Source organism: Cherax quadricarinatus, chromosome 67 (genome assembly GCF_038502225.1).
Source record: "Cherax quadricarinatus isolate ZL_2023a chromosome 67, ASM3850222v1, whole genome shotgun sequence".
NCBI lineage: Eukaryota > Metazoa > Arthropoda > Malacostraca > Decapoda > Parastacidae > Cherax > Cherax quadricarinatus.
In genome coordinates this window covers 13,209,415-13,229,888 of record NC_091358.1, presented here as the reverse complement: position 1 = coordinate 13,229,888, position 20,474 = coordinate 13,209,415, and the positions used below count along the sequence as shown (strand labels likewise).

The 20,474-nt window shown below is 48.9% G+C and overlaps 1 protein-coding gene and 1 long non-coding RNA gene across 2 annotated transcripts in view; one reads left to right on the top strand and one right to left on the bottom strand.

Annotated features, from left to right (window-relative positions):
• The first annotated feature begins 3,372 nt into the window (after positions 1 to 3,372).
• LOC128699665 (uncharacterized) overlaps positions 3,373 to 20,474 on the top strand; it is a 122,495-nt gene continuing 105,393 nt past the window's right edge. Inside the window, exon 1 of the mRNA XM_053792421.2 lies at positions 3,373 to 3,529. Within this exon, the coding sequence (XP_053648396.1) occupies positions 3,457 to 3,529 (73 nt within the window). The 5' untranslated portion in view covers positions 3,373 to 3,456. The remainder of the gene's footprint in view (positions 3,530 to 20,474) is intronic.
• The window catches only part of LOC128699666 (uncharacterized), a 65,173-nt gene continuing 53,631 nt past the window's right edge, over positions 8,933 to 20,474 (bottom strand). Inside the window, exons 3-4 of the long non-coding RNA XR_011393893.1 lie at positions 16,343 to 16,368; positions 8,933 to 10,702 (exon numbers count right to left, since the gene is read on the bottom strand). This is a non-coding gene — a long non-coding RNA (uncharacterized lncRNA). The remainder of the gene's footprint in view (positions 10,703 to 16,342; positions 16,369 to 20,474) is intronic.

The following is a 20,474-nucleotide window of genomic DNA, read 5'->3' as shown; positions in this document are numbered from 1 at the left end:
GATTACATTCAACGCTGGAATACCACACTGTAAAATACAGTGGTGGAGTTTCTAGCGACATCTTCTCTAAACATCTCATAACTCACACTGTAGTAAGATAATGTCAGCCGAGGCTTCAGTGTTCCCTTTCTCGACAAGTTGTGAAACAGAGAGAAAAGTGGAGAAAGTGAGAAGACAGAGAAAGTAAAGAGGTGAGGAGAAAGCCGAAGTCATAGAAAGTCGCGTGTGTACTGAGGATTTTAAGCAAGTGCCGCTGTACTGGGGAAAGTTCAGCTCAGCACGAACATCGAAGTTCAGATTTATGTTGGAAACGTTGAGCTGAGGACCGTTTCAACAAGGTAGCCTCTGTGAAGGTTTGGAGAGAGAGAGAGAGAGAGAGAGAGAGAGAGAGAGAGAGAGAGAGAGAGAGAGAGAGAGAGAGAGAGAGAGAGAGAGAGGCTTTCAAATGAGTTGCTGTTGGTAACAGCTCTTAGCTTGTCAATAAAGTTAGGAACCCTTAACCTAACCTTGTAAACACTGTGTAAAATAGAAAGGAGAGAGAGAGAGAGATTGTGGCAGAGAATCCTGTTTTAATAATAATAATAATAATAATAATAATAATAATAATAATAATTTAGAATGACTATAGTCTCTGAAACGGCAGTAAATAACGTTTTTAATATGATCAAAGCAAATTTTATTTTAGTAGATTATAAAACCAACAAGTAGATGAACAAGGCGCATGGGCAACACTTGGGTAGTTCTATATGGCGACGTTTCGCCCACCATTGGTTTCATCAGTCCAATACAATGAATAATCCTGAAGACTGAAGAAGACATGAAGTAGCCTGCTCACTTTAAATTACTTTATAACTTCTCTGCATTTGATTAATAATAGTCACTGGTGGGCGAAACGTCTCAACAATAAAGATAACAAAAAAAGGCACAATACCGTGAGTGGAACGATACACAAATAACCCGCACATAAAAGAGAGAAGCTTACGACGACGTTTCGGTCCGACTTGGACCATTTACAAAGTCACACTGTGTGACTTTGTAAATGATCCAAGTCGGACCGAAACGTCGTCATAAGCTTCTCTCTTTCATGTGCGGGTTATTTGTATAACAATAAAGATACCGAAGTGTTGCCCATGTGTCTTACGAAGGAAAACATCTCTTGTGATCTTTAAACCTGAAAAAAAAGGGAGCGGCCAGCTCAGTAATGTATCGGAGAGCGCAAGAGAGATAAGTTGGTTAATGGGGTTTGAAGTCTATCAGCTACACTAGGGTCACTGAAGCTGCTGGGTAACGACCAGAGGAGAATCTTGCCTAAAATGATGATTAGCCTTAATTTAAGCTTTACTTTAGAGATTAAAGTAGCTTTGACTGGTTGTGTACAGGTGACATGCAACCGTAATGATCTTCGTCAGTATGTGATGACCTGGTCAGTATGTGATGACCTGGTCAGTATGTGATGACCTGGTCAGTATGTGATGACCTGGTCAGTATGTGATGACCTGGTCAGTATGTGATGACCTGGTCAGTATGTGATGACCTGGTCAGTATGTGATGACCTGGTCAGTATGTGATGACCTGGTCACTATGTGATGACCTGGTCACTATGTGATGACCTGGTCACTATGTGATGACCTGGTCACTATGTGATGACCTGGTCAGTATGTGATGACCTGGTCAGTATGTGATGACCTGGTCAGTATGTGATGACCTGGTCAGTATGTGATGAAACCCTTCTCTTGAAACCTGGAATATTTACATTTTTTTATACTCTCTCCGTTTATCCTCAATTATATTCACTGACCTTTTTTAGTCCAGTCCTTCCGTTCCCAATTATCTAAAAAAAAAAAAAGTCAATATTTACCCCTTAGTTGCTCGTAAAATCATGGTTTTGTAAATTTTCCAACAATTTGTGATTTATATAATTGAAAAATTTATATTCTTTGTGTGTTTATGGACAAGTTTATTCAGGTATAGGTATATATAAATACGGTTACCTAAATTTTCATACATAGCAGCACATGTATAGGTTACCTGGGATCACCCAAAAAATTCATAGTGACTTATTTTCATTGGGGTCTTTGTAGAATCTTACTTAAACCTTAAAGTTAAAACAGCTAAGTTAAATACACAAATAACCCGAACATAAAAGACCGAAACGTCGTCGTAAGCTTCTCTCTTTTATGTGCGGGTTATTTGTGTATCGTTCCAGTCACGGTATTGTGCCTTTTTTTTATTTATTCAGCTAAGTTAAAAGTTAAAAGCAGTTACAGTAAGAGGAGAAAACTTTTCTCGATAATGCTATAAAAGAAAGGAACCATGGGCATAATATATAACTGGTATAAACCTTGGTAATAAATACCGACAAGTTGGTTAAGAAAGACACTTAAGCAAACACTATGACATATTTATTAGAAAACGTTTCGGTCCTGGGACCTTGATCACTTGATCAAGGTCCCAGGACCGAAACTTTTCTAATAAATATGTCATAGTGTTTGCTTACGTGTCTTTCTAAACCAACAATATATAACTGTTTGTAAGCACGATCCACTGAAAATTATAGAACTTACAAACTAAATAACCGAACAACTAAAACAATAAACAACCCCCTCTCCATTTTTTTTAGCAATTTAGACACAAAACAGCAATGTTTATTGCAAAATCTACTTATTATTATATTTAGTTAACTACAAACTATTAACTAAATCCACCGAGCAGATGAAGTAAATATTGACCCAAAAATATCTCATTTACAAAAAAACATGGACATTTGTACTGATTTTGTTATAGTTATAAGTCCCTATATTTTTTTAGAGGTTATCCTAGGTAAATTACACTTATGTTACTATGCAGAAAGATAAGATAAGATAAGATTTCGTTCGGATTTTTAACCCCGGAGGGTTAGCCACCCAGGATAACCCAAGAAAGTCAGTGCGTCATCGAGGACTGTCTAACTTATTTCCATTGGGGTCCTTAATCTTGTCCCCCAGGATGCGACCCACACCAGTCGACTAACACCCAGGTACCTATTTGCTGCTAGGTGAACAGGACAACAGGTGTAAGGAAACGTGTCGAAATGTTTCCACCCGCCGGGAATCGAACCCGGGCCCTCCGTGTGTGAAGCGGGAGCTTTAGCCACCACAATTGTAATCTTCCACAAACTATCTAAAATGATATCTAAATAAGCTTACTGTAGCTATTACGTTTGTTTACAAACTTGTTCAATCCTACATTTGAAGAGTAGCATCAAGACTCGTATAGTATTCAACATTGTTTTATTTCATGCAAACGGAAGCTTGGCAAGACAAAGGCGATTTTGTTTTACATGACGCTCGTTTTCTGTTGGTCGGATCATGTATACCGAGGCGCAGCGTGAGGCCAGGCGGAGTGCTCAGTAGTAATTCAGAACTCAGTGGGGGTGTTCATACGTTCAGTTCTGGCTTCTTAACACGTGTGTATACAATGAATGTGTTGAATACTTTGGATATTAGAAGAGAATACCTGTGGATAATACTCTTCTGCACCACCCTGACTGGTAAGTCCACTAAACGCAATCACTTCTCGTGGAAAACGAGGCATTTAAATGTAAAGTTGTGCCTCAGATGTAGGTAGCGTTGTGTAAGGAAAAAAATGTAAACATACTTAGACCTTTAAAAATGGTGGGCGCCTGAGACGTTAACGCCCCGGAGATGAACTAAAAAATGCGTAATATCGTCAAAAATAACACGAATTTGGAGAGCGTATAGGTGGGACGTTGTGCTGGAGTGTTTGCGTAGGCTGGAGTGCTCCCTACACAATATTGATTAGGGTAACGCCCAGGATGAGGGAGGGGGATTCCCCGTGAACACAGGCCTCCCAGATGCTCCTCCCACCTAATAATAATAATAATCTTTATTTCTACAAATACATGTACAAGGTTTACAGGTGTAGCTGACATCAATGACATACTACTATACGGAAAGCCTCTTGTTACAATGGGGTTAACACGGGTATCCACTGTGAGCGATACAGTGGGGTTCATAAAGGTAACTGTGAGCGATATGTTGTGTAATGAAGGTACCCACTTTCAACGAAACATTGTAGATAATAAAGGTACCCACTTTCAACGAAACATTGTAGATAATAAAGGTACCCACTGAGCGAAACGTTGTGGGTAACAAAGTTACAGTGGTGTGAGCGAAACGTGGGGCAATAAATTTAGGTGTGCACTCTGTGAGCGAAACATCAACTATACGTACAAATACTTTTTCATTCAAGGGGGGAGGGGAGACTGGGATACCTTGGTGCACATGAAAGGCTCTCGATCCAAGGAATTGGAGCTACCCTCTCTTTATCCTTGGATCAAAACATCAGTGCCGTCCGTTTCGCCCCACGCGCTATATGACTTTGACTTCTAGGGGATTGCCGCTTTCCCATGAATTATTATAATAATAACATATAAATATTAAAATAATAATAAAATAGTAATTGTAACAATAGTAACGGCAATAATAGTAATAATAATAATAATAATAATACAATGATAAAAATAATAATAGCACAGTACTCGCCCCATCCTGTTCCTCATCCTCATATCAGACATAGACAGATATATAATCCACAGCACCGTATCATCCTTTGCAGACGATACTAGGATCTGCATGAGGCTGTCATCTACTGAGGACACGGTTCACCTCCAAGAAGATATAAACAAAGTTTTCCAGTGGGCAACGGTAAACAATATGATGTTCAATGAGGACAAATTCCAACTACTCCGTTATGGAAAACTGGAGGAGATAATAACTAGAACAGAGTATACTACAAACTCTGGCCATACAATAGAGCGGAAAAATAATGTAAGGGACCTGGGAGTAGTAATGTCTGAGGATTTCACTTTCAAGGATCACAACAGTGCCACGATCACAAGTGCAAAGAAAATGATAGGATGGATAATGACAACGTTCAAAACGAGAGATGCCAAGCCAATGATGATCATTTTCAAATCAATTGTTCTCTCTAGGCTGGAATACTGCTGTACATTAACATCTCCGTTCAAAGCAGGTGAAGCTGCAGTTCTAGAGAGTGTACAGAGAACTTTTACTGCACGTATAAGTTCTATCAAGCACCTGAACTACTGGGAACGCTTGGAAGCACTTGACTTGTACTCGTTGGAACGCAGGAGAGAGAGATATATCATAATCTACACTTGGAAGGAAAATAAATACCTGCTGACAGCTGGAAGGAAAGTAAATACCTGCTGACAGCTGGAAGGAAAATAAATACCTGCTGACAGCTGGAAGGAAAATATAGTAGAAAGTTATAGATTTACTTTGAATATGCTTACTGACGACGTTTCGGTCCTCGGATCTTGAGCCCGTCAAGTATAGTATATTTGATGATGTAATTGAAGTGGTCAGCGGTCAGTAATGGTGTCCTGAGTGCATACATTAGTGTTTGTTTCCCTCGTGATGGATGAAAGAGGTTTTGATCTGTTGTAAAATGTGGCATAGTGTGTGCTCGCCTATTTGTGTTTGCCTGGTCGATTCACGGCTCCTGGAACCACCTCTTCACTAGTCGCTACTGGGTCACTCTCCCTGCTCCATAAGCTTTATCATACCTCTTCGTGTGTACTGTGTGTGTGTGTGGGGGGGGGGTGTAGTGTGTAGTGTGTGTGGACGTTGAAAGAGAAGGGGTTCCCTGCTTTCACTGACCCCTGGAGAGGGGTTCCCTGCTTTTCACTGACCCCTGGAGAGGGGTTCCCTGCTTTTCACTGACCCCTGGAGAGGGGTTCCCTGCTTTCGCTGACCCCTGGAGAGGGGTTCCCTGCTTTCACTGATTTCTGGAGAGGGGTTCCCTGCTTTCACTGACCTCAGCAGAGGGGTTCCCTGCTTTTACTGACCCCTGGAGAGGGGTTCTCTGCTTTCACTGACCCTTGGAGAGGGGTTCCCTGCTTTCACTGACCCCTGGAGAGGGGTTCCCTGCCTTCACTGACCCCTGGAGATGGGTTCCCTGCTTTTACTGACCACTGGAGAGTGGTTCCCTGCTTTCACTGACCCCTGGAGAGGGGTTCCCTGCTTTTACTGACCCCTGGAGAGGGGTTCCCTGCTTTTACTGACCATTGGAGAGTGGTTCCCTGCTTTCACTGACCCCTGGAGATGAGTTCCCTGCTTTTACTGACCCCTGGAGAGGGGTTCCCTGCTTTTACTGACCCCTGGAGAGGGGTTCCCTGCTTTTACTGACCCCTGGAGAGGGGTTCCCTGATTTTACTGACCCCTGGAGAGGGGTTCCCTGCTTTTACTGACCCCTGGAGAGGGGTTCCCTGCTTTTACTAACCCCTGGAGAGGGGTTCCCTGCTTTCACTGACCCCTGGAGAGGGGTTCCCTGCTTTTACTGACCCCTGGAGAGGGGTTCCCTGCTTTTACTGACCCCTGGAGAGGGGTTCCCTGCTTTTACTGACCCCTGGAGATGAGTTCCCTGCTTTCACTGACCTCTGGAGAGGGGTTCCTTGCGTTTACAGACTCCATGAAGGGAGGTAAATGCTTTCACTAACCCCCATGGGGGCTCCCTGCTTTCACTGATCCCACGGGGGAGAGATCACTGTTTTCACTGATCTCACTAGGGAGAGGTCACTGTTTTCTGACTCCACTGGGGAGAAATCACTGTTTTCACCTTCCACAAAGAGCGGTCAATTTCACTGCTCCCATGGGGGAGTGGTCACTGCTTTCACTGTTCCCACGGGGAGAGGTCACTGCTTTCACTGTTCCCACGGGGAGAGGTCACTGCTTTCACTGTTCCCACGGGGGAGAGGTCACTGCTTTCACTGTTCCCACGGGGGAGAGGTCACTACTTTCACTGTTCCCACGGGGGAGAGGTCACTGCTTTCACTGTTCCACGGGGGACAGGCCACTGCTTTCACTGTTCCCACGGGGGGAGAGATTACTGTTTTTACTGTTCCACAGGGGAGAGGTCACTGTTCCCCGGGGAGAGGTCACTGCTGTCACTGTTCCCACGGGGGAGAGGTCACTGCTTTCACTGTTCCACGGGGGACAGGTCACTGTTTTCACTGTTCCAACGGGGGGAGAGATTACTGTTTTTACTGTTCCACAGGGGAGAGGTCACGGCTTTCACTGTTCCACGCGGAGAGGTCACTGCTGTCAGTGTTCCCACGGGGAGAGGTCACTGCTGTCGGTGTTCCCACGGGGGGAACGGTCACTGTTGTCAGTGTTCCCACGGGGAGAGGTCACTGCTGTCAGTGTTCCCACGGGGGGAACGGTCACTGCTGTCATTGTTCCCAAGGGGAGAGGTCACTGCTGTCAGTGTTCCCACGGGGGGAACGGTCATTATCCTCGGTTAGTTCATTCACTGTCCCTTTATGTATAACAATTTCATTACTCCTCCTCTTGATAAATAAGATACATGTGCAACACTTGGGTATCTTTATTGCCGAGATAATAGATGTCCAGGTGTTGCAGATAAGCCGTGATCCACCGCGAGGCGTGGTGATGGACGGAGCCGCGGGGGCGTTGACCCCAGGAACACCCTCTAGGTAGGTAGACTCCAGGTCAACGTGTCTTGCTTATGAACGTGCCTGTGTTATATACCATATTCCTAGTTCATTATGACACCTACCCTGAGTTGGGTAATTAATGTAACAATGGAGGAACACTGCATCAGGCCTACTGGCCCATGCTTGGCATGACTTTCTCCAAACTAGCCATTCCCACCCACCTGGAAATAAGTACAAGGACCCCATTGGAAATAAGTTACGTTGACTTTTTTGGGGGAGTTATCCTAGGTAATTTACGCTTCTTTTTTATTATAATAATAATATCCTAGGTAATTTACGCTATGTATGATTGTATTTATGTATACTTGTGCCTAAATAAAGTTTATTAACTTTTTCCAAAAGCTACCCACGTACCAAGTATATTTTTTTTTAAAGCTATACAAGGTTTTAGTTTCTATGAGCCTATTGGGCCAGACAGTGAGTGGTTCTGCTGCTTCTCAATGCCCCAGGAGACGCGTTGTCTGCTCCCACTACTTAGGATTGAAGTACTTTGATTTGTCTGGTCACTTCTTCACGTGGGAAAGTTCTCTGAGCTTCAGGCGAATTTTGTAGGGTGTTGAGGATATTTTCCGTTTTGTAGGTTCTAATTAAGTTCTAAATTCCATACTGCCTACAAATGTGAAGAAAATAACTGTTCTTCTATGTGTAAAGTTTTGTAAAGCTCTTATGAGGAGGAACGTACGGCATTTTGACGAACTTTTTCGTGCATAGTCGAGTGTTGCAGGGTATACAAATACAATTTTTTTTTTCAGTATGATAAGTGTCACCCATTTCTGTATAAACAATTTGAGTGTATGTTGAAAGCCCCTGGTTATGCAGATCATAGAATGTGCGTGTGGACTGAGGTGGAGTATTGGTCAGCAGTATGATATCTGAGTGTGATCATGGTCCGTGGCGCCGAGTGCTCCCGCATGAGTGTAGTGTTCCGGGTTCCTCGTGTGAGCTAGTGTCTGGTCCTGGTCGTACCAGCATTATGCTACCTCTGTCCCACACACCGAGCGTGTGTGGGACAGAGGTAGCATAATGCTGGAACCTCTAGGGGGCGCCACACAGTATTGCTATCTCTGGGGGGCGCCACACAGTGGTGCTATCTCTGGGGGGCGCCATACAGTAGTGCTAACTCTGGAGAGCGCCACACAGTGGTGCTAACTTTGGCGCCCCCCAGACAGTGGTGCTAACTCTGGGGGGCGCCACACAGTTGTGCTACCTCTGGGGGGCGCCACACAGTGGTGCTACTTCTGGGGGGCGCCACACAGTGGTGCTACTTCTGGGGGGCGCCACACAGTGGTGCTACCTCTGGGGGGCGCCACACAGTGTATGGTGCCCCCGACTCTTGCTCTTTAAAAAGACTGAAATGAAAAAAGTCCTGTTACTCTATATATCTATTTCACTGTCACTTTTGGTCAGGTCATTCGACTTCAGTAAGATTAATTTGAGGTTATTCTGGTAGATACCCAGTGATATAGTGTGTACTCTGCCCATTCGCTCTTGTCTTATTGTTTTGGCATCATCCACATATATCATCAATCCTCATCATCAGTCATCATGGGAAAGCCCAAAATTCATGGGGGTTATACAGCCCCTGGGTAATGGGAGACAAAGTACCTCCTTTCAAGGGACGACCAATGATGTGCAGGAGTTTGTAGGAACATTGTAGGATCCAGCACTGATCCTTGTGGGACTCCACTATTCCCCCATCCCTTATAATAAATCAAAGTGCACAGAGTCTGTTCTTTAATTTGTGACCTTTACATTATCGTAAGTTTTTGCATTTTTTTAAAGGTGCTACTTAAATTTCATATAAGGGACACTGGTGTCAACGATACTTAAATTTAATGTAAGGGATACTCTGCTGCCATCCTACGAGTTTCCTATGCATAGTTATGTAGTGAGTTCAAAAACTAGTTCTTTCTCTTTCATGATCCATCAGGCAGGATGGATCACATAGTGTTACAGTGTCAGGCTGAGTCCCTTAGCTGGGACTCAGGATGGATCACATAGTGTGTCAGGCTGAGTCCCGTAGCTGGGAGACTGCAGTAGAACAATGAGGTATTAATATGTACGATATTTTCGCCAAGTCTGCCCGCCCTTCTAACTTTGGTAGTGACCCTCACCTTTTTGTAAACAATGAAATCTTTTGTTAAACTTACTGCATAATTCCATGTCATTTATTTCATCAGTGTTCCGTAGTGTCAGTGAAGCAGCGTTGATACTGTGTGTCAAATTTTTTGCTTCCCTCCTCCAGAGATATTAGCGTGTCTGCTACTAGCTTCCCTGGTCTCTGCCTACCACGACTTCTACCACTCATTTACCAGTGGCCGGTTTCAAGGTTTTTTATATGCACAAATAACCCGCACGTAGGAGAATGAAACATCCTCGTAAGTTTCATTGTGTGCGGATTATTTGTGTATGTTTCAGTCACAATATTGTGACTGGACGTGTTTCTTTCCACCTGTTGTCTATGTTCCCCATCAGTAAAATGAGTACCTGGGTGTCAGTCAACTGGTATGGGTCGCATCCTGGGACACTGACCTAACTTGCCCGACATGCTGACCATAACAAGGGGGTTTCTATATAGTAGTATGTTATTGTTGTCAGCTAGGACTGTATACCTTGTACATGTACTTGTAGTAAATAAAGATATTATTATTATTATTATTATGATTATTATTATTATTATTATTTCAGAGTTTTCCTACCCCTTATGGCGCGACATAAGGCCAGGGCCAGGCCCCGGGCCAGACCTCGGGCCAGGCCTCGGGCCAGACCTCGGGTCAGACCTCGGGTCAGACCTCGGGCCAGACCTCGGGCCAGACCTCGGGCCAGACCTCGGGTCAGACCTCGGGCCAGACCTCGGTCCAGACCTCGGTCCAGACCTCGGGCCAGGCCTCTCGACTAACTGGTTAACCAGGGTGGGCGTGGTCTCAAACCAGCTTTCTTGTTATATTCGTTTTTTTTCTGCGCATTTTCAAGCTTGTCGTTTACTCTGGTTCAAGATGCAACCCACAACAGTTGGCTCATATCCAGGTACTTCCTGCTTCGTGAACAGAGCCAGCTGGTCTTCTGAGCACCAGCTAGAAGCGTTATCACATAGATTCTTGTATAGTTCTTTGCTCCCTCGTTCTGGGGTAGTGTTTCTGGGGATTGTGGTAATGGTTTCAACTTTACAAGTCATAGTGGGCAGTGAAGAAGGTAGCCAGGAGCAGTTGATGATAGTCAGACAGGAGCAGTTGATGATAGCCAGCCAGGAGCAGTTGATGATAGCCAGCCAGGAGCAGTTGATGATAGCCAGCCAGGAGAAGTTGATGATAGTCAGCCAGGAGCAGTTGATGATAGTCAGCCAGGAGCAGTTGATGGTAGTCAGACAGGAGCAGTTGATGATAGTCAGCCAGGAGCAGTTGATGATAGTCAGCCAGGAGCAGTTGATGATAGTCAGACAGGAGCAGTTGATGATAGTCAGACAGGAGCAGTTGATTGATGGTAGTCAGCCAGGAGCAGTTGATAGAGGAAAGACTATTACTAATTGTTATAAATGTTCTTTAATAATTAATACAACTGGATTACTATAATGTAACCTAACTTAACGTAAACTATGTAATAAAGTAATTTACTAAAATCATATTCTCTTTCAGTAAGTCAGAATTTCATTTTTGCTAAGACAGTCCGATGGGTGACTCTTCACGAGCCTTAAACTGTGACAGACTACTTTAGAATGTGCTAGGTGGGGGTGTGGGGGAGGGGGAAGAATGTGGTGAGGGGAACACTAGAAGACGAGGGGAAGGGGAGGTGAAGTGGTGAATGCTGGGATAGTGTGCATGGAAGAGGGGCTAGTTATTATTGTGGGATAGAAGGGATGGTTGGTTATACATTTGATAGTGGGTGTGTGGTAGGCAGGTGGGTGGTGGCAGCGGCTGTGCCGTGGGCAGGTGGGTGGTGGCAGCGGCTGTGTTGTGGGCAGGTGTGTGGTGGCAGCGGCTGTGTTGTGGGCAGGTGGGTGGTGGCAGCGGCTGTGTTGTGGGCAGGTGGGTGGTGGCAGCGGCTGTGTTGTGGGCAGGTGGGTGGTGGCAGCGGCTGTGCTGTGGGTAGGTGGGTGGTGGCAGCGGCTGTGTGGTGGCAATAGGTGTATGGTGGTAGCAGCTGCATAGTGGGCAGGTTAAGTGGCAGCGGCTGTGTGGAGGGGGCAGGCAGGCAGGTGGGAGAGTACAGGTGTGGCAGGCAGGCAGGTGGGAGAGTACAGGTGTGGCAGGCAGGCAGGTGGGAGAGTACAGGTGTGGCAGGCAGGCAGGTGGGAGAGTACAGGTGTGGCAGGCAGGCAGGTGGGAGAGTACAGGTGTGGCAGGAAGGCAGGTGGGAGAGTACAGGTGTGGCAGGCAGGCAGGTGGGAGAGTACAGGTGTGGCAGTCAGGCAGGTGGGAGAGTACAGGTGTGGCAGTCAGGCAGGCGGGAGAGTACAGGTGTGGCAGGCAGGTGGGAGAGTACAGGTGTGGCAGGCAGGCAGGCAGGTGGGAGAGTACAGGTGTGGCAGGCAGGCAGGCAGGTGGGAGAGTACAGGTGTGGCAGGCAGGCAGGTGGGAGAGTACAGGTGTGGCAGGCAGGCAGGTGGGAGAGTACAGGTGTGGCAGGCAGGCAGGTGGGAGAGTACAGGTGTGGCAGGCAGGCAGGTGGGAGAGTACAGGTGTGGCAGGCAGGCAGGTGGGAGAGTACAGATGTGGCAGTCAGGCAGGTGGGAGAGTACAGGTGTGGCAGTCAGGCAGGTGGGAGAGTACAGGTGTGGCAGTCAGGCAGGCGGGAGAGTACAGGTGTGGCAGGCAGGCAGGTGGGAGAGTACAGGTGTGGCAGGCAGGCAGGCAGGTGGGAGAGTACAGGTGTGGCAGACAGGCAGGCAGGTGGGAGAGTACAGGTGTGGCAGGCAGGCAGGTGGGAGAGTACAGGTGTGGCAGGCAGGCAGGTGGGAGAGTACAGGTGTGGCAGGCAGGCAGGTGGGAGAGTACAGGTGTGGCAGGCAGGCAGGTGGGAGAGTACAGGTGTGGCAGGCAGGCAGGTGGGAGAGTACAGATGTGGCAGTCAGGCAGGTGGGAGAGTACAGGTGTGGCAGTCAGGCAGGCGGGGGAGTACAGGTGTGGCAGGCAGGCAGGTGGGAGAGTACAGGTGTGGCAGGCAGGCAGGTGGGAGAGTACAGGTGTGGCAGGCAGGCAGGTGGGAGAGTACAGGTGTGGCAGGCAGGCAGGTGGGAGAGTACAGGTGTGGCAGGCAGGTGGGAGAGTACAGGTGTGGCAGGCAGGCAGATGGGAGAGTACAGGTGTGGGAGGCAGGCAGGCAGGCAGGTGGGAGAGTACAGGTGTGGCAGGCGGGCAGGTGGGAGAGTACAGGTGTGGGAGGCAGGCAGGCAGGCAGGCAGGTGGGAGAGTACAGGTGTGGCAGGCAGGTGGGAGAGTACAGGTGTGGCAGGCAGGCAGGTGGGAGAGTACAGGTGTGGCAGGCAGGCAGGTGGGAGAGTACAGGTGTGACAGGCAGGCAGGTGGGAGAGTACAGGTGTGGCAGGCAGACAGGTGGGAGGGTACAGGTGTGGCAGGCAGGCAGGTGGGAGAGTACAGGTATGGCAGGCAGGCAGGTGGGAGAGTACAGGTGTGGCAGGCAGGCAGGTGGGAGAGTACAGGTGTGGCAGGCAGGCAGGTGGGAGAGTACAGGTGTGGCAGGCAGGCAGGTGGGAGAGTACAGGTGTGGCAGCCAGGCAGGTGGGAGAGTACAGGTGTGGCAGGCAGGCAGGTGGGAGAGTACAGGTGTGGCAGGCAGGCAGGTGGGAGAGTACAGGTGTGGCAGGCAGGCAGGTGGGAGAGTACAGATGTGGCAGGCAGGCAGGTGGGAGAGTACAGGTGTGACAGGCAGGCAGGTGGGAGAGTACATGTGTAGTCTACTAGTCAACTAGTAGTGTCAGGCTATCACAAATATCTTGTCATCTCTGGTACTATTTTATTCCATATCGTGTTTCACCGATCAAAATAATTCAAAGTGTTTACTGATTTATGTTGCTTCTGTGTATAAAAAGTTTACTTATATGTCTAATAATAATTATTATGTCTAACTTTTACTGCACGTACAAGTTCAGTCAAGCCTCTTAATTACTGGGAACGTCTGAAGTCCCTCGACCTGTACTCCCTGGAAGGCAGGCGAGAAAGATAAATCATAATCTACACATGGAAAATTCTAGAGGAGCAAGTCTCAAATGTTAACACAGAAATCACTTTCTACAAAGGCAAAAGATTAGGCAGAGTATGCGACATACTCCCAGTGAAAAGCAGGGGCGCCAGGAGTATACTAAGAGAAGACACAATTAGTGTTCTGGGATACAAGACTGTTCAACAGGGGTTCAATAGACCCCTGGCTGCCTTCAAGCGCCCGATCAGGCGGGCTGTAGTTCGTACGTTGGATTGCAGACCACTAGTAGCAACAGCCTGGTTGATCAGGCAAGCACCAGACAAACCTGGCTTAAGGCCGGGCTCTGGATTTATAAAATTTCCCGAAACTCGTCAAAGGTATCAAACGCGTGGGGCCAGCAGTAACAACCTTGTTGATCAGGCCCTGACGCACTGGGAGGCGTGGTCAAGGACTGGGCCACGGGGGCATTGACCCTGGGAACGACCTCCAGGTAGGAAAAACAAAAACCGTATCTCAGAATAACAAGACTGCCTTAATATACATAACAGTTTCAGAGCTGAACACACAATGTAAGGGAGAGGCGTCTCCTAGGCTCTTAACTACTTGGAGACGATATGTATAAATGTTGTCAGTTGTTGGAGACTTCCTCAGGTCAGTGAGAGGAAACTATTCGAATTATTAACCTTGGAAGGTTAATAACCCAGGATAAGAGAAATAAACAGTTTTTTATGTCTGTTGCAGATGTGTAATTCTTCATCCTTGTACCATACACAGCCAGCTTCACCCTTAACACACTCCACACTCGTCCCGTTAAGACCCTCCTCATGTTTGAGTGTGCCTCTGACGACAGGGAAAGTCTCCAGAGGTGTTGAGTGGAGCCGTGCTGACCCCTACCTACTTAACCTCTCAAGAGGCTTGACCAAACACTTGCACTGAGCATATCAACTCCGGCCAAAGTGGAGGATCGCGCTGCACACATCGTGGTGCGCTGACTAAATACACTCTAAAAAGAAATATGAAAAAGGCACAATACCGTGACATTTCTGTCCTAATTAGACCATAAACAAGTCACGGGCCGAAATGTCTTCATAAGTTCATTCTATATGTGGGTTATTTATATATAAATACACACTGTTTATAGACTGGAAGTTGGTGGTCTCAAAAATCTGATTTCTATTAACATTTTTAGGAACTTGGTATATTTTAAAGGAACCTAGATGAGGTAAGTGTTGTTAATGGCAGGTGAAGTAACATTTCGATACCAATATTTAGATTTTGCCGCCAAAGTGGCTAGTTTATTACATAGCCTAAATCCAACATGTGGACGGCAGGGTTATGAGAATAGATACACAAAAGGCCTAATAACTAGGCCTCAGAAAATATTGACAGGATTACGAAAGCTACTCAGTTCACTATTACACTCAGTATTAAACCACAACACACTTGTACCTAGCCTGTTAAACCACAAGCAAGTCAACTCTACTACAGACAGCCTGTTAAACCTGTTAAATGATTTGTAAATCTAAGCCCCCATACGATAAACCCATAAGGGTCATACAGGGAAATGGGAGATAATGAGGTTTGATCCAAGGAAGGGCAGCACCAACTCTATATAATCAAGCGCACTTACCAGCATGAAGGATGAGCGTACGAAGAATTGAGAGGTATTCCTGACGGCATAATGTAAAGGATACCTCCTTTACTTTATACCTCGGGCACCCTTCACGTGAAGGTATCCCTCGCAGGGTGGTATCCCTCAAGTGGGTATCCATCACAGGGAGGTTTTTCTCTTAGGACGTAGCGATATATTCCTCACACGTATATTCAAGGTATACCTCACAGAGAAGTATCACTGACGGGAGGGAGGTTATCCCTCACAGAATGATTCAACCCCGGCATTGTGGTCCTTATGAAGAGTGACTGAGAGGTCTATATTTATATTATCTCTTAAAGGCGTTGAGTGAGGGGGCGACCAGGGCGACTAAGACCAGAACGACAAAGACAGCCTTATAATTATTTAACCACCTGGGGTAAACCCAGGAAGTATGGCTTATTCCAGTTAGGATAATTGTCTAGGCTGCGACTCAACTATGCACTAGCTTCAATGTACCTACTTACTGCTAGGATAACAGGGTCAGTTTGTGTAAGACTTTAACATACGTCTCCAAGCACTGGGTTTACTTCTCAAAAAAAATAAATAAAAATGGTCTACCTCAATTCTTACGAAAGATTACCTCAACTCTGTGTGAACTTCATTAACTTGTGTTTTGAGGGTTCCTATATACGAGCAGCCATGAGATCACCAGTGAATGTATCATGTACATGAGGTACTTGGAGAAGGCTAAGTGAACATCCCCAGGGAAGTAACATGACTAAGATATACCACGAGAACCTGATCATTGCTCCAAGACACTTAAACTTTTTCAACTTTAATAACATACACCTCAAGGAAGGTTCCTTGACGCTGGTGAGGGGCTCTTGATTTGGGTAATTGGATCTGTGCTCCAGTTCTCTGAATTAAGCCTGAACACCTACATCCCCCCCCCTACAGGTGCTGTATAATTCTACGGGTTTAGGGCTTCCCCCTTAATTATAATAATAATCTTAATAACATAAACTTTTAGAACCTTCGAAAGTCAAACTTACCAATGAAGAAAACCGGGGACAGATATCTGCAAGAAAAGAAAAACTTTCTTTATCACAAACCCACTATAACAACATGAAGAATTAGACACATATGCAACATCTGGGTATCTTTATTTGTAGACGTTTCGCTAGCCAGTGACTTTATCAATACAAGGACATAATGTGAAGAATGTAGAATTATATAATGATGAGATAATCAGTACCTCAGTCTTGGAGTTGGTAGATAAGACACATAGGCAACAGTTAGGCAACTTTATTCTGAAACGTTTCGCCTACACAGTAGGCTTCGTCTGTCCAGTACAGAAAGTAGGCAAGAGCTTTTAAATAAGTTGAAATAAGATCAATTCTCTCAGCCTGTTAATTCAGACGTGTAAAGGAAATAATTATGGCGCCATATTCCTTGCACATGCACACCACTACATCACCTGACACTTGAGAGAAGCACCGGTGCAGCAGAACGCTACCAGGATGCAGCACCGGTGCAGCAGAACGCTACCAGGATGCAGCACCGGTGCAGCAGAACGCTACCAGGATGCAGCACCGGTGCAGCAGAACGCTACCAGGATGCAGCACCGGTGCAGCAGAACGCTACCAGGATGCAGCACCGGTGCAGCAGAACGCTACCAGGATGCAGCACCGGTGCAGCAGAACGCTACCAGGATGCAGCACCGGCGCAGCAGAACGCTACCAGGATGCAGCACCGGTGCAGCAGAACGCTACCAGGATGCAGCACCGGCGCAGCAGAACGCTACCAGGATGCAGCACCGGTGCAGCAGAACGCTACCAGGATGCAGCACTGGCGCAGCAGAACGCTACCAGGATGCAGCACCGGTGCAGCAGAACGCTACCAGGATGCAGCACAGGCGCAGCAGTACGCTAACAGGATGCAGTACCGGTGCAGCAGAACGCTACCAGGATGCAGCACCGGTGCAGCAGAACGCTACCAGGATGCAGCACCGGCACAGCAGAACGCTACCAGGATGCAGCACCGGCACAGCAGAACGCTACCAGGATGCAGCACCGGCGCAGCAGAACGCTACCAGGATGCAGCACCGGCACAGCAGAACGCTACCAGGATGCAGCACCGGTGCAGCAGAACGCTACCAGGATGCAGCACCGGTGCAGCAGAACGCTACCAGGATGCAGCACCGGTGCAGCAGAACGCTACCAGGATGCAGCACCGGTGCAGCAGAACGCTACCAGGATGCAGCACCGGTGCAGCAGAACGCTACCAGGATGCAGCACCGGTGCAGCAGAACGCTACCAGGATGCAGCACCGGTGCAGCAGAACGCTACCAGGATGCAGCACCGGTGCAGCAGAACGCTACCAGGATGCAGCACCGGTGCAGCAGAACGCTACAAGGATGCAGCACCGGCGCAGCAGAACGCTACCAGGATGCAGCAACGGTGCAGCAGAACGCTACCAGGATGCAGCACCAGCGCAGCAGAACGCTACCAGGATGCAGCACCGGTGCAGCAGAACGCTACCAGGATGCAGCACCGGTGCAGCAGAACGCTACCAGGATGCAGCACCGGTGCAGCAGAACGCTACCAGGATGCAGCACCGGCACAGCAGAACGCTACCAGGATGCAGCACCGGTGCAGCAGAACGCTACCAGGATGCAGCACCTGCACAGCAGAACGCTACCAGGATGCAGCACCGGTGCAGCAGAACGCTACCAGGATGCAGCACCGGTGCAGCAGAACGCTACCAGGATGCAGCACCGGTGCAGCAGAACGCTACCAGGATGCAGCACCGGTGCAGCAGAACGCTACCAGGATGCAGCACCGGTGCAGCAGAACGCTACCAGGATGCAGCACCGGTGCAGCAGAACGCTACCAGGATGCAGCACCGGTGCAGCAGAACGCTACCAGGATGCAGCACCGGTGCAGCAGAACGCTACCAGGATGCAGCACCGGTGCAGCAGAACGCTACCAGGATGCAGCACCGGTGCAGCAGAACGCTACCAGGATGCAGCACCGGCGCAGCAGAACGCTACCAGGATGCAGCAACGGTACAGCAGAACGCTACCAGGATGCAGCACCTGTGCAGCAGAACGCTACCAGGATGCAGCACCGGTGCAGCAGTACGCTACCAGAATGCAGCACCGGTGCAGCAGAACGCTACCAGGATGCAGCACCGGTGCAGCAGAACGCTACCAGGATGCAGCATCGGTGCAGCAGAACGCTACCAGGATGCAGCACCGGCGCAGCAGAACGCTACCAGGATGCAGCACCGGTGCAGCAGAACGCTACCATGATGCAGCACCGGCGCAGCAGTACGCTAACAGGATGCAGCACCGGTGCAGCAGAACGCTAAGAGGATGCAGCACCGGTGCAGCAGAACGCTACCAGGATGCAGCACCGGCACAGCAGAACGCTACCAGGATGCAGCACCGGTGCAGCAGAACGCTACCAGGATGCAGCACCGGCACAGCAGAACGCTACCAGGATGCAGCACCGGTGCAGCAGAACGCTACCAGGATGCAGCACCGGTGCAGCAGAACGCTACCATGATGCAGCACCGGTGCAGCAGAACGCTACCAGGATGCAGCACCGGCGCAGCAGAACGCTACCAGGATGCAGCAACGGTACAGCAGAACGCTACCAGGATGCAGCACCTGTGCAGCAGAACGCTACCAGGATGCAGCACCGGTGCAGCAGTACGCTACCAGAATGCAGCACCGGTGCAGCAGAACGCTACCAGGATGCAGCACCGGTGCAGCAGAACGCTACCAGGATGCAGCATCGGTGCAGCAGAACGCTACCAGGATGCAGCACCGGTGCAGCAGAACGCTACCAGGATGCAGCACCGGTGCAGCAGAACGCTACCAGGATGCAGCACCGGCGCAGCAGTACGCTAACAGGATGCAGCACCGGTGCAGCAGAACGCTAAGAGGATGCAGCACCGGTGCAGCAGAACGCTACCAGGATGCAGCACCGGCACAGCAGAACGCTACCAGGATGCAGCACCGGTGCAGCAGAACGCTACCAGGATGCAGCACCGGCACAGCAGAACGCTACCAGGATGCAGCACCGGTGCAGCAGAACGCTACCAGGATGCAGCACCGGTGCAGCAGAACGCTACCATGATGCAGCACCGGTGCAGCAGAACGCTACCAGGATGCAGCACCGGCACAGCAGAACGCTACCAGGATGCAGCACCGGTGCAGCAGAACGCTACCAGGATGCAGCACCGGTGCAGCAGAACGCTACCAGGATGCAGCACCGGCACAGCAGAACGCTACCAGGATGCAGCACCGGTGCAGCAAAACGCTACCAGGATGCAGCACCGGTGCAGCAGAACGCTACCAGGATGTAGCACCGGCACAGCAGAACGCTACCAGGATGCAGCACCGGCACAGCAGAACGCTACCAGGATGCAGCACCGGTGCAGCAGAACGCTACCAGGATGCAGCACCGGTGCAGCAGAACGCAACCAGGATGCAGCACCGGCACAGCAGAACGCTACCAGGATGCAGCAGAACGCTACCAGGATGCAGCACCGGCACAGCAGAACACTACCAGGATGCAGCACCGGCACAGCAGAACGCTACCAGGATGCAGCACCGGTGCAGCAGAACGCTACCAGGATGCAGCAGAACGCCACCAGGATGCAGCACCGGCACAGCAGAACGCTACCAGGATGCAGCACCGGCACAGCAGAACGCTACCAGGATGCAGCACCGGTGCAGCAGAACGCTACCAGGATGCAGCACCGGTGCAGCAGAACGCTACCAGGATGCAGCACCGGCACAGCAGAACGCTACCAGGATGCAGCACCGGTGCAGCAGAACGCTACCAGGATGCAGCACCGGCACAGCAGAACGCTACCAGGATGCAGCACCGGCACAGCAGAACGCTACCAGGATGCAGCACCGGTGCAGCAGAACGCTACCAGGATGCAGCACCGGCACAGCAGAACGCTACCAGGATGCAGCACCGGCACAGCAGAACGCTACCAGGATGCAGCACCGGCACAGCAGAACGCTACCAGGATGCAGCACCGGCACAGCAGAACACTACCAGGATGCAGCACAGGCACAGCAGAACGCTACCAGGATGCAGCACCGGCACAGCAGAACGCTACCAGGATGCAGCACCGGCACAGCAGAACTCTACCAGGATGCAG